This window comes from Lynx canadensis, chromosome F2 (genome assembly GCF_007474595.2).
Source record: "Lynx canadensis isolate LIC74 chromosome F2, mLynCan4.pri.v2, whole genome shotgun sequence".
Taxonomy (NCBI): domain Eukaryota; kingdom Metazoa; phylum Chordata; class Mammalia; order Carnivora; family Felidae; genus Lynx; species Lynx canadensis.
In genome coordinates, this window is record NC_044320.2 from 44,828,435 (window position 1) to 44,842,319 (window position 13,885).

Genomic DNA, 13,885 nt, shown 5'->3' on the forward strand with positions numbered 1-13,885 from the left:
CAAGAGAGCCTGTGATTGTGAGGCTTTGTTTCAACAAGAGCCAAATCTTCTGATGACATACCTACATCAGAGCCGTGGGCTGCGCTAGTGCCCTTCCCACATTATTTTTCAGCAAACAGGTCCACTAAAAATGCATTATAATCATAAAAGAATCAACAAGGGACTTATTCATAGAAATGGGGGAAAGAAAGAAAACAATGAAACAGAGACAGAGGGTAGATTTAGACATGTAATAGGCAATATAATCACATACAACACACACACACAACGCACACACACACACACAAATAGATTTGAAAGGTCAAAGAAGAAAAACTGTATTTAAAAAAGAAACCTGAAAGATTAAAAAATAAGCTGGAAGAATTTAGAAAAGGATGTGGATGGAAATAAAAACAGTAGAGATAAAATCCATATTTAAAGCTAAAAAAAAGGATAATCACAACTAGAAATCCATAATCTGAGACACAGTAAATAGTCCAGAGAAACCACATACACACTCCCAAAAATAATCATAGGAAAATGTATAGATACAAAAAGACAAAATAAAATCAGAAAATATATAATTCATTAAAAGAACATCTGGTTTGAAAAAAAAATGTTCAAAAATATATTAGAAGAAAAAATTTGTATATAATCCTTAATTTTGGGATAAAAAATATATGTCACTCTCATAGGAATTTGATACTGGGTATTCAGCCACAAGAAATATTCTGATAATATTACCAAATTCATGGGCAGGTAAGACTTTCACTGAGCATCCATGCTGAAAAACTAATTCAGATAAAATAACAAATCGTGTTGGGGCACGTGGTGGCTCAGTTGGTTTAGTGTCCAACTCTTGATTTCAGCTCAGGCCATGATCTCCCAGTTCATGGGTTTGAGCCCTGCATGGGGCTCTGCACTGACAGTGCAAAGCCTGCTTGGGATTCTCTCTCCCCGTCTCTCTGCCCCTCCCCTGCTCATGCTTGCTCTCTCTCTCTCTCAAAATTAATAAATAAACTTAAAAACAAAACAAAACATGTTGACCTGTGATTTCTCTGCCTTATCCCTCAATACCCAAAGACAGTGCCAAGTCTAAACAGTCCTGAGGGAAGCATGTTAGACTCAGTCAAAAACTTCCTTCCACTATGAAAGAAAAAAAAAAAGGGAATATAAAACACATGAGCCTTTCTTGAAAAACTATTTGTTGATGACATACAGAAAACAAAGAGATGAATTGAAAAAAAATAACTCAGGAATGAGAATCTGTATTAAAAAAAAAACAAAACAAAAAACAACTAACTAAAAGTAACCACTAAATGCCTTCAATCTTCCATGTTCTATAACTGAATGACATCATCTTCCTGCAATGATGTTCCTAACTAGAAACTCAGAAGTAGTTCTAGACTGATGCACTGTATATGATGAATTGGTGGTGAGGACCAATTAATGCAATGTTTTAAATATTTTTCAAGCTTATTTCTTCCTCTTGAACCTCCTGGTCTCAGTTTTGTTCCAGGCTTTCCTCACTTATCTGCCTGACTTACTAACACAGTTTCATCCATCTTCCCTAAATTACTCAAGCAATCCTTCTAATACACAAATCTCATTCTTATTTCTCCTTTCGGTGATTTCTATACCCCATCTGTTACTAGATGTTCTACCCATCATTTCCTGGAAGAAGCCTTCCCTGGCATCTCTTCCCTTCCAATATGGTAATGTGCTCCGTCTTATGTAATTAATGAGTTCCTTACGATTACCTTTATCTGAGTTACCAAATAAACTGTAATTCAGTCTGCATCTTCTAATTTCTCTATTTTCATGTGCTACTTTACACATATCACCTTTAAAAAGCCATGATCCTCCATCAGTCTGGCTAATTTTAATCTCTTGGCCTGCTGATCAAATACAGTTCCTTCAAGTCTCAATTCACATTTCAGCTCTGCTGTCGGAGTGTTTTTTATCGACCCAGTCCAAACTAAATGGTCCGGCCTCCATTTTTTTTCCCAGCGCTGAGCTTGTACATTTTAAAAAATATTTTTAATGTTTATTTTTGGGAGAGAAAGAGCGCATGTGCATGTGCGAGTGAGGGCGTGGTGGAGAGAGGGGGAGACACAGAATCCCAAGCAGACTCCAGGCTCTGAGCTGTCAGCACAGAGCCCGATGCGGGGCTCAAACTCATGAGCTGTGAGATCATTACCTGAGCTGAGGTCAGATGCTTAACTGACTGAACCACCCTGGTGTTCCCCCCCCCCCCCAAGCTTGTATTTTTGCTTCCGGGTCATGTTGTAGCATGCCTTTCATAGTAAGTTAATGTTTCTATGTCTGCTTCCTGCACAAATGTTAAGTGTTGGGAGGAGACAAGTAGTTCTTATTTATCTCTGCATTCCTCATGGCACCCTGCTGGAAGCCGAGCTATCCAACCAGCCTGATGGCTCGGCCTTCTCGAACTCCCGCTTTTATGTAATTTGGCCTTAATAAAAGTACCTGGGGAATTGTCTGTTGGGGAATTGCCCTTGACAGGCCCCTTGGGAAAAGAACCATTGGGAAAGAAATAAGGTTCCGCCAGGAAATTGTGCGGCCCTACGTTTAGCCCTTGCCACCCCCTATAAAGACTCCTCTACCTAAAGGAAGGATAGCTTCACACGTTTGCCAGCAAAGGAGGGACAAATGGATTTGAAAGCCCCACTCTGGCAACAAAGGAGTGTATCTGTGGGCACAGGTTAACTCCAACCCCTAGGCCCACTTGGCCTCCAGGAGGCATTCCAGATGATGATTGAACCTAGTCGGTTAAAGTACAGAATGGTTCATTAGTTCCTAGGTGCATTGTCTCTCTGAGAATGTATAAGGCGTGGGTTTCTAAGGCCCTCTTGGCCCCCTCCTGGCACCTCGGACCAAGGCGAACACTTTTGTTCCTCAAACCACAAATGGTTCGGGAAAACAACTAAGAGGTCATTTCCCTGTAACTGTTCCACTTGAGGTGTTGAGAGATAGATGGCTTTTCACGAAAACAGCAAAGCAAATGCTTTATAGATTATAGATAAATGTAGATACATAATGAAAATAATATGAAGAAATTAATCAATAAGCGAAGGGCAGGAGGAAACGTTATGAGAAAATAACCATGTTATTCCTTGAAGGGTGATTACACATTGGCACATTTTTAGAACTAGGTAATGCCAGAAAACGTAGATGACGTCCGCTACGAGGAAATTGCTAACAAATATAATGCCACGTTTGCCACAATAAAGCGGCCAGTTCAACACGCTGCTGTTGTCTGTGCCCATTTTTATTTATTTATTTATTTATTTATTTATTTATTTATTTATTTTTTTCACTTTTTCGCCGACGCCGTTCATCCTTCGGGAACCCCTGGACCTGCTGGAACTGGACTCCGGCAGCACCCAGCATTGTACTGCGGGAGGGTACTGAACCTTGAGAGAAGTATTACGAAAGTGGGCACCATCACAAAGTAGGCACCCAAAGTCGGAACAAAGATTCTGAAGGAGGGGGGATATATAGCTAATTGCATTTCAATATGATGAATGTCACAATAAAGAGAAGGTACTTACGAAATACTTTACCCATATGGGAAAGAGAACGAATTTTGGATACTCCCACACGGACACATTTCTCTAGAATTAGTATGTCATACATTTCTGTTAGCAGAAGCCACACTTTATCATTGTTCAGTATGATTTAATCCCCTAATATCCAATTAACATAATGCTCCTCTCAATGTAACCCCTCTAAAACTAAAATGAGCCTTTTTATGTTTAGAAGGAATATGGTCACTGTTAAGTTTACATGTGCCCACAGATACACTCCTTTGTTGCTGGAGTGGGGCTTTCAAATCCATTTGTCCCTCCTTTGCTGGCAAACGTATGAAGCTATCCTTCCTTTAGGTAGAGGAGTCTTTATAGGGGGTGGCAAGGGCTAAACGTAGGGCCGCACAATTTCCTTGCAGAACCTTATTTCTTTCCCAATTGGTGCACCTGGGTGGCTCAGTCGGGTAAGCATCAACTCTTAGTTTCGGCTCAGTTCATGATCTCATGGTTCGTGAGTTCAAGCCCCGTGTAGGGCTCCGTGCTGACAGCACACAGCTTGCTTAGGATTGATCCTCTCTCTCCCTCTCTCTGCCCCTCCCCTGCTTGCTCTCTCTGTCTCTCTCTCAAAATAAGTCAATAAACTTTAAAAAATTTTTAAAAATATACATTCACCCTATATTAATGTAACACGTTTCTTAACAATTAATGACAGTTCTTCATATGTCTTCTATTAGTGTGCACTTCCTTGATGAGCTTCACTTCCAGAATCACTTCATAATGGAAATTGAGAATCTCCAGTCCATTCAATTTAGCTAGCATTTCTTTATAAGTTCTCAAGCAAAAGGGGTGCCTGGGTGGCTCAGTCGGTTAAGTGTCTGACTCGACCTCAGCTCAGGTCATGATCTCACGGTTCTTGAGTTCAAGCCCCATGTTGGGCTCTGCACTGACAATGCAGAGCCTGCTTGGGATCCTGTCTCTCCCTGTCTCTGCCTCTTCTCCGCCTGCACTCTCTCTCTCTTTCAAAATAAATAAGTAAACTTCAAAGTTCTCAAACAAAACATCAAAATAGGACAAAATTCCACTTCTGTTTCTTATAAAGACATATTCTATTTTAATGCCTCAATAGTCTGAAAAAAATAAACAGTAGTTTACAAGTAGCGGACAAGTCTCAAATGGCCAAAACTATTTTTCTGCAAATAAAAATATTAAAAGCTGATTTTGCAATACATTGGTCAAGCCAAAGACAGTAATTTAGGTCAAATATCTACTTACCCAATCAATTTTATCCACATTCCAGTATTTTTTTAAGTCCCGAAACTGTATTAGCATTCCCTTCAATCCCACGACAATAATACTTGCGAGAACACACTATAAATAGGAAATAAGTTGATGAAGAAGATAAGATTTTTAATCTGAATTAAAAGGACCAAGGTATTTTTGTTTGTTTTTAAAGTACTTACTAGAGAAAGCAATCACCATTTAGAAGACTAAAACAATACCATTTTGTTTAGACCCAACCTATTATTGTACTTTAGGAATATACTATCATTCTAGAAAATCACAGTGTAAAACTTACGCCATTCTAAAACACAAGAAAGAAAAAAGGAAAGTCATGAATTGTAAGGGTGTATGTTATATAGCTGAATGTACTCTTTAATTATCTACTGCCATTTGAAACTTGTTGCAGAAAATTAAATATTTATATTATATATCCTTGATAATTGCCTTCAATATCAATTATCTGGTTCACCTGAAGAATTTATAACTCTCTGGAAAGGTGAACTTGATTATTAGATGATCCTCCTGTGGAAATGATTTATTCTCACTATATGAATGAAGAATTAGAACAAGACAGGACTGAGATGGTCTCTGGCCCCCAGAAGACCAGGAACTTACTTGGGTCACATTGGTGCCCCAGGCTTATGAAAAGCAAGGTAAACACTGGTTAACACTGGTGTTCTGAATCAGTTTGTATAAAGATGTATCAAAGGTGGCAAGATGTATTTGATTTCCTACTCCATTGCCCTGCACACATTTTTTCCAACAGTCCAAGTTCTGATAAAGCTCTTCCAAAGCCTATTTCTTATAACAGAGATTGCCCAGTTCTCCCCTCCAAATGAGCCCAGAATAAATTTAATTCCACAATGCCATGTTTACACGTGAGCCTAAGAAATAGAAAACAGCCACAGTCCTTTCCCATTCCGCCCCCATCACAGGTGGCCTCTGTCCACCTTCCTTCATTCAATCATTACTTATGTCACGTGGCTTTCATATGCAGGATCATTGAATCCACTCTCGTAAGACATTTTAATATACAATGATTTCATTAAAAGTAATGTTGACAAGTAGATATTGAAAAAGGACTACTGTACCATGGGCAGCCAGTAAAGCAAAGGTCCTATGGCATAGATGACTATCAGGATAAGAACGCAAGATATTAAACAAGCCACCTGTAAAGTACAAGACAGACAAAAAGAAAGTGTTGGACTTTCTTATTATTCCAAAGTTATGGGGGAATATAATTCTTAGTTCATCTTGATTATAAAAAACCAAATGTTAGTGCATGATTGTTAACTGCATAGACTACCATTATCTGTATTTTGCAGCAGAGGAAACCCAAACGTGACAGCTGACAAACTGGTGCAATCAAATTAAGTCAGTGATGAGAGAAAAGCAATTCCACGCAAAGAAATAGGACACCATCAACTTTTATCACACATCACAGCAATGGCTTTTTTTGTTTAATAGTGAAAGTGACATTTCAATTAAAAGTCCTTTAGCCCATTGTTGTTCAACTTGACTCTCTTCATTTCGTAGCGAGGTTGAATAATAACTGAATATGCAGCTTAGAGTTTTTTTCTCTGCTGATGATAAATTTCCACCGAAGCATTTATTCTCTTTGGAGTTCTTTGTTAGGAAGGGTTCTAGGATGAAGCAGTTATACGGGATTATAGGAACAGTCTCCATAGTGAAATAGGCTTAATTTTATTAATCCTGAAGAGTCATTAGTGTCGTGTTCCAACCAACTCAACCTGCTGACAAAAGGCAATTCAGAACACCTGACCCCTAGCTATGCTCCACTTGATAGAGAACCTGATCTCACATAAGTGAATGTGCATGACTTAATAAAAACATTTGGCCAAACTGTCAGCCTAACAGGAGAAAAGAGGGCTTTCATGGGACCACAAAGATGCCCAGAATATCATTATGGGGATAGGACAGGGAAGCAGGATCTATCACAATGGCTAAAATGAAAAATTAATATGTAAACAGTCTATCAATATCAAGGGTCAGCAAGGACTTAGAGCAACTGGAGTTTCCAGACATTGCTGGTGGGAACACAGTATAGTAAAACCACGTTGAAAGGAGTTTGATGGTTTCTTATGAAGTTATGCATACACTTACATGTGTCCCAGAACTACCTAAGAGAAATGAAACATATGCTCATGAGAATACCTATATGCAAATAATTATAGCAGCTTTATTCATAAACACCAAAAATGATAAATAAGTGAAATCCCACCAATTGGTGAATAGATAAATTATGGTACATCCATACAGTAGAATACTACTCAGCAAAAAAAAGAACAGATAATACATGCAACAGCATAGATGAAACTCAAAACCATTAAGCTAAGTCACAGTAGACACTGGCTCCTTTCATATTTAGTGGAACTCATCTCTGACACTCCCCAGCATATAAAGGGGAAAGAAAATCCTTCTGTAGGAAACAAGTCATTAGGGATTTAAGATCACTCATCAAACAAATCACAGTATACCAAACTGTTATAGTACTGATCATTTAGGAATGATTGGTGATTTTGCATAAGAATTTTTTTAATACGAAATTTATTGTCAAACTGGTTTCCATAGAACACCCAGTGCTCATCCCAACAATGTCCATCACCCACTGCATAAGAATTTTTAAACAGCATAATATGTCTGACATTCTATTAGGCTGGAGAAAGCAGATCAGAGAGCAGATCATAGAATTCATTCGACTAGCTCAGTGACTCAGCATGTTTATGGAAAGAAAAGGACACCAGATGCTAAAGTGTATGTCATGACAAAGGATAATGAAAGCATGTACCCTTCTGTGGGCCTCTTCGTGCATATACCTACAATGTACCTAAAAATAAAACCCTTCATCTTAGTTGCAGACGTGAACTTTGGCAGCTATAGTCTAAACCTCTTTGGAAGGCTCTGAGGCACAGGGAGGCAGAGTGACTTGACCAAGATCGTAGAGTTCAGGAGTGAGAAGGCATGTGGATTATGAGCCAAGTTGGGATCCATAAAGCCAAATGTATTTTAAAGTCCTTAAATACCTTATAATTCACTGAAGCTGCTATAGAAATTAAGACCTAATTTTATTTAAAAACAGTAAACTACAACTACCTTTGGGCTTTTCTCAAATATTTAACTGACCTTTCGTTCACATGCTTCTTTGTATGTACATCAATAATCAAATTGTGCACTCACTGAACTATGATTTCAGACACTGTCAACATGAATTGAGAACTAAATGGATGTTACTTGCAAAGGATGATAAACTATGGGTAAAAAAGTTTATTTGTGTAGGTCTGATGGTAAGTCATACAGTGAAATAGACCACAGAAGCAAATGGCTTAGGTTGGCTCCTTCAATGCACTTTGCCTCACCAAACATTGATGCCCTCGCTCACAAGGTAAGTGTACCTAATTGGACAAGAAATCTTTATCAGCTCTGTCCAGTGTCTCTAGTTCATAGAAATCAATGATATAATAGTTCCTTCCCTCTAAGCTCTCAAAATACTGACATTCGTTGTCTCCATAGCTAAGACCCGCAGATGTTGAAACATGGATTTGTAAAAATCTTGGAGATCATGTAGTCCAAATCATCATTTATATATGGCCCACTCAGTAACTGTGCAAAGAGGCTGAACACAGATCAGATATTTGCGGTGCTATCATAGACTTGTCTAACCTCAGGTTTCTGGAACACAGTTGAGCTGTATTTTCAAGTATGACCCGATTTCTGAATATCTGGTACTTTGCATATGAAATGTTGCTTTTTATGTACTTCTGATCTACCAAGAGAAAAACTGTAAAGGTAAGTTGCAAACCAAACAACAGAGAACCAGGGTGTCTGGGTGGCTCAGTCATTGAGCGTTAGACTCTCAATTTGGGGCTCAGGTCATGGTCTCACAATTTGTGAAATCGAGCCCTGCGTCAGGCTCTGCGCTGACAGTGCAGAACCTACCTGGGATTCTCCCTCTCCCTCTCCCTCTGCCCTTCCCCTGCTCTCTCTCTCTCTGTCTCTCAAATAAATAAACCTTCAAAACAAGAGAGAACCTTGTTATTTTTTTTTTAAACTCAGAAAACAAACACCACTTAAGTGTTCTCTTCTTAGTAAGTTTCAAGTTGGCTTAGGTTGTAACTAGTAACGACAAGTGTTTGCACCCTTAGTCATGTACAGGGCAAACACTGTCTAGGTGTGCTACTCTTCAGTTCTTTCCGGGTCATACTAACTAAATAACTAGAGACATTTTTTTGCTCTAAAATCTAACTACTTATATTGAGTTAATTCTGTATAAAGGATAATGAAATCTACATTTCTTCTTGTTACGTTATTACATATATCATATATGTTGTAGGTTGCTTACAGAGGGGACTCTGCAAACATTAGTGTTACCCCTACCTATCTAGATGGCCGGAGGAAGAGTGAGATGCCAGCCATTTCCTTCCTAAATGGTTGCCAAAAGATGCAAAGTTGGTTGAGAGTGCACTATATGCACAGTTTTGTGGAAAGTAGGGGAATGGCCAAAGTGACGGGAAAGGGCAGATGGAGAGAGTGGATGTTGGGTCATGAAGGCTAGACGAAGACAGCTTTAAAGACGTTGGAAGCAATAAGGCAAATTCGAAAGAATAAAGGAACAGAGCTTGGCAATTAGAACCCAAAGGCAATCTGAGTGTTGCGGGAAAACACGCCAGCTGTTGTTTCTGGCTGTGACCGAGCTTTGCCCACAGCCGACGCTGCCTCTCACCCTTCATGGCTCGGTGAAGCCTCCCAAACTGCCCGCAGAGCACCAGTGTATCTACTCTGTTGGAAGCAAAGGGAAATGCAGAGGGGAGAGAGCCAGGGCGTACTGTGTGCTCCCTCCCATGATTACGATCTTCAGAGGGAAGGACAGAAGCAAGACCTTGCCACATTGCTTTGTGCTGGTGTGTCCAGGCAGCCCCGAGACCTTCTTATTCCTAGACATCCATGCTCAGCATGTTCAGATCTTAAGGGAATCACTGTAAAAAGGGCCTCAACGTGTGGAGGATAGAACTGTGTTTGGGCTCTGACTGTGGCACTTGGTAGTAAATACTCGGTATCTTTTGTTATTTCAATTCAAACATTTTTTTTTTATTTTTTTTAAGTTTATTTATTTTGAGACAGAGAGAGACAGAGCATGAATGGGGGAGGGGCAGAGAGAGAGAGGGAGACACAGAATCAGAAGCAGGCTCCAGGCTTTGAGCCATCAGCCCAGAGCCCGATGCGGGGCTCGAACTCACGGACCGCGAGATTGTGACCTGAGCTGAAGTCGGACGCTTAACCAACTGAGCCACCCAGGCGCCCCTCAATTCAAACATTTTAATTTGATTTTTGGAAGCAATGAAAGGCTTTACCATCAACTCTTTTGTATGTAAAATGGTCCTAAATGCACTAATATTGCCATATGTGACTCTTGGGCATTTGAGATGTGTTTAGTCCTTATTTAGATAGGCTGTAAATGCAACATACACACCAGATTTTGAAGTCTTAGTACAATAAGAAGATAATATAAAACATATTGTTGACAATTTTTGGACAGATTCTTTGTTGAAATAATATTCTGACTACATTGGATAAATCCAAATGTATTGTTAAATTAATTTTAGTAGTTTCTTCTACTTTTTAAAACGTGACAACTAGAAAATTTAAATTACCTATGTGGCTCGTATTACATTTCTACTGGACAGCAGTTTTCTTCTTTTATTTCTTACTTTTTTTTTAGTGTTTTATTTAATTTTGAGAGTGAGAGACAGACAGAGTGTGAGTGGGTAGAGGCAGAGAGAGGGGGACACAGAATCTGAAGCAGGCTCCAGGCTCTGAGCTGTCAGCACAGAGCCCGAAGCGGGGCTCAAAACCACAAACTGTGAGATCACGACCTGAGCCAAAGTCTGATGCTTAACCGACGAGCCACCCAGGTGCCCCTGGACAGCACTTTTCTAAAGTCTGTGACCCCGAGCCTGGTTTCAAGTGGGATTTTCCTGATTTCAAATGTACTATAAGTCCCAATACAAACTCCATGTATTCACCTGTCCCTTTTTTTTTAAGTTTGATTTATTTATTTTGAGAGAGAGAGAGAGAGCATGCGCAACCAGGGGAAAGGCAGAGAGAGAGAGAGAGAGAGAGAGAGAGAGAGAGAGAGAGAGGGAGAGACAGAATCCCAAGCAGGATTCCGTGCTGAGAGTGGGAAGCCTGATGGGGACTCAGACTCAAGAACTGTGAAATCATGACCTGAGCTGAAATCAAGAGTCGGACACTTAACTGACTGAGCCACCCAGGCACCCTTCACCTGTCCCTTCTTAATGTCAGCAAAACTGACTAGTTTAATATTATCTAATGTTTTCATTTTTCATTCATTTTTTCCACACATAATTACCAAATACCTACTAGGTGCTGAGTCCTGGGCTAGACACCAAGGACGCTGTTTTCTAGGAGCTTAAGTCAAGGGTAGAAGGTAGGCATGAATCATATAAATCGCACTGACAAACATTTTGTGTACAACTGACCCTGAAGAGAAGAACACTTGTGCCAGAAGGGGCAGTGAGATATGAAGGACGGGAGGACTTCACTTAGAGGGGAAGGGGAGGCAGCCACAGACACTTGTGGCCCACAGGAAGGAAGGAGGACCTGCAGCCCCAGAGCTAAGAAAGAGGAAGAGAAGAATCCAAGATGAGGCTATAGAAGGAAGCACCCAGAACCTTGTAGGTAAATACAGGTATGAATTCTGAGACCTCTGCAAAGCCTTCTATGGGCTTTAGGAGGACGTAACAAGATCATGTTTACATTAAAAAAAAATAACTTTCTATAGAGAAATATCAATAATGTTTCTTTTTTTGAGAGAGAGAGAAAGAGAATGCACACATGCGTGCAAACGGGAGGGACAGCGAGAGAGGGAGAGAGAGAATCTTAAGCAGGTTCCATGCCCAGCGCAGAATGAGGCAGGGTTGGGTCTTAACTACTGTGAGATCATGACCTGAGCTGAAATCAAGAGTCGGATCCTTGACCTACAGAGCCACCCAGATGCTGCCTAATAATGTTTCTGAATAAGAAAAAGTTAGTGAAATAATTAACAATGGAAGGTGGTTCCCACTGCTCCTTTAATTACTTGTCATTAGCTTAAATGTTGAAAAGTTTTTAGGTCTTCTTGATTAATTTGCTGGGGATAACTCTAGTTCCTAAAAAAGACAGAGGCATTTAAAGGGTTGTTTTGTGAAGTCTTGTCCCACAGAAGACTGGTTTCACAAATAGCCTATTTAAAAAGAAAAACTTTTAAGGCCTTGGCTTCCCCAGTGCCTTCTTCAAATCATGTCAGTTATCAGTTATACCCACATAAACTTAACAGTTGCAGTGTTAAAGGTCTAAAATGACTACCATGGGAAAGCATCTTCGATTTGGGTATGCACATTAAATCAGATTCCTTCTCTGTGCAGTTTAATGGGAATTGTTGAACAGATTGGTGACCGTCTCAACAAGCAGAACAGCATGAAAATAATCTCCTGCTAAGCTTCGTTTATTTCTCTGAAGTTGTGTTTTGTGAGATTTCTTTCATTTCTTCTGGAGTCCAGAAAAAAAGTACCAGGCAGAAAAATAACTCTGAAAAGTCCTTAGAAAAGTTCTGTTGTTCTTATCATTCAAACATGTGGCCTGCAGAACAGAGAAAGGTGCTTCTCCATCCCCACTCCATTAGTTGAGCAACTTTATGCCCAACTTAAATGAAAAATAAAAAGTCCAAGATTTAAAAATAACTACATGTTTTCTCAATGTATTGTCTCCTTGAGACATTGAATATTTAAAGCTACAGAGATTCATGAGACAGTTTTGTTATTACCAGAATAGTCATTGGAAAAGCAGTAGATGCCTAAGGAAACTCTAGGTATGGTACACACTCAGGGGGAAGACACCTCACAGAGTCTACACCAACCTTCTCTTGTCCATGTGGTGGATGGAGATGCTAACCTACTCAACATCCCCAGCAAGTTAGAGGGGCAGCTTGGAATAGAAACTGCCTTACTGCACACCAATCAAACCAGGATGTTTTAATATTAAAATGTTAAATAAAAGGTTCTGGAAAGATTTTATTCTAATAAAAATATTTAACGATAATAACAACACAGTCAATGATCATTGTTACCAATGAATGAGTATTTATTTAGTGCTCAGGCTTTGGGCTAAGTAAGCATGTATACTTTATAACAAAAAGCATATAATCTTTATAACAAATACTTCAACAGCCAAGCCCAAGTCCAGTTAGGTCAGAAAGGTCACTCAACCACTAGTGGTGAGCCAGAACACAAACAAGTCCAGGCTCTAGAATCCATGCCCTTAGCCACTCACTTTATTTATCTACCTTGAATATGAAGAGCAGAAATTGAATATATGACCCCTTGTGAGAAACCAGGTGGAAACTAGTAGAGAATCCTAGATTTTGGGGGCACCCAGGAGGCTCAGTTGGTTCAGCATCCAACTCTTGATTTCGGCCCAGGTCACGATCTCATGCTTTGTGAGTTTGAGCCCCACTTCGGGCTCCGTGCTGATGGTGTCGAGCCTGCTTGTGACTCTCTCTCTCTCTCTCTCTCTCTCTCTCTCTGCCCCTTCAGAGCTTCCCTCCCCCCCCAAAATAAATAAATAAACTTAAAAAAAATTCTCACTCAATTCCAATGCTAAATAAATGCGTATTGTTTTAAAAATGGTTAGCTGTTAATATTAACTTCTTACATTAACATATACATAAATTTTCTTATATGAAATAGTACTTAAAAGTGCAAGAGGTGAGGTGGATCTATCTGGGTTCAAATCCCAGCTCTGGCACTCACGAGCTCTGTGACCTGAGCAAGTTATTTTAACCCTCTTTCCCTCAACTTTCTCGTGTGGAAACTGAGGATAATAATTATGCCTCTTTCACAGAGTTGCCTAAAGGGTTAAATGACTTCACTTATATAACAAGTATGACGCGCAGTGCCTGGTACATAACTCAACGAATGCTGCCACCAACACTACCGCCATCGTCATCAAAATCATGGCAACACCTTCATTATCGCCATCGTCAGCTTACTGGTACCCAGCAT

The 13,885-nt window shown here is 39.8% G+C and overlaps 1 protein-coding gene across 1 annotated transcript in view; it reads right to left on the reverse strand.

Moving 5' to 3' along the window:
* The window catches only part of SLC26A7 (solute carrier family 26 member 7), a 118,537-nt gene that overhangs the window by 32,987 nt on the left and 71,665 nt on the right, over positions 1–13,885 (reverse strand). The window contains exons 9-10 of the mRNA XM_030304438.2: positions 5,900–5,977; positions 4,800–4,895 (exon numbers count right to left, since the gene is read on the reverse strand). Of these exons, the coding sequence (XP_030160298.1) occupies positions 4,800–4,895; positions 5,900–5,977 (174 nt within the window). The remainder of the gene's footprint in view (positions 1–4,799; positions 4,896–5,899; positions 5,978–13,885) is intronic.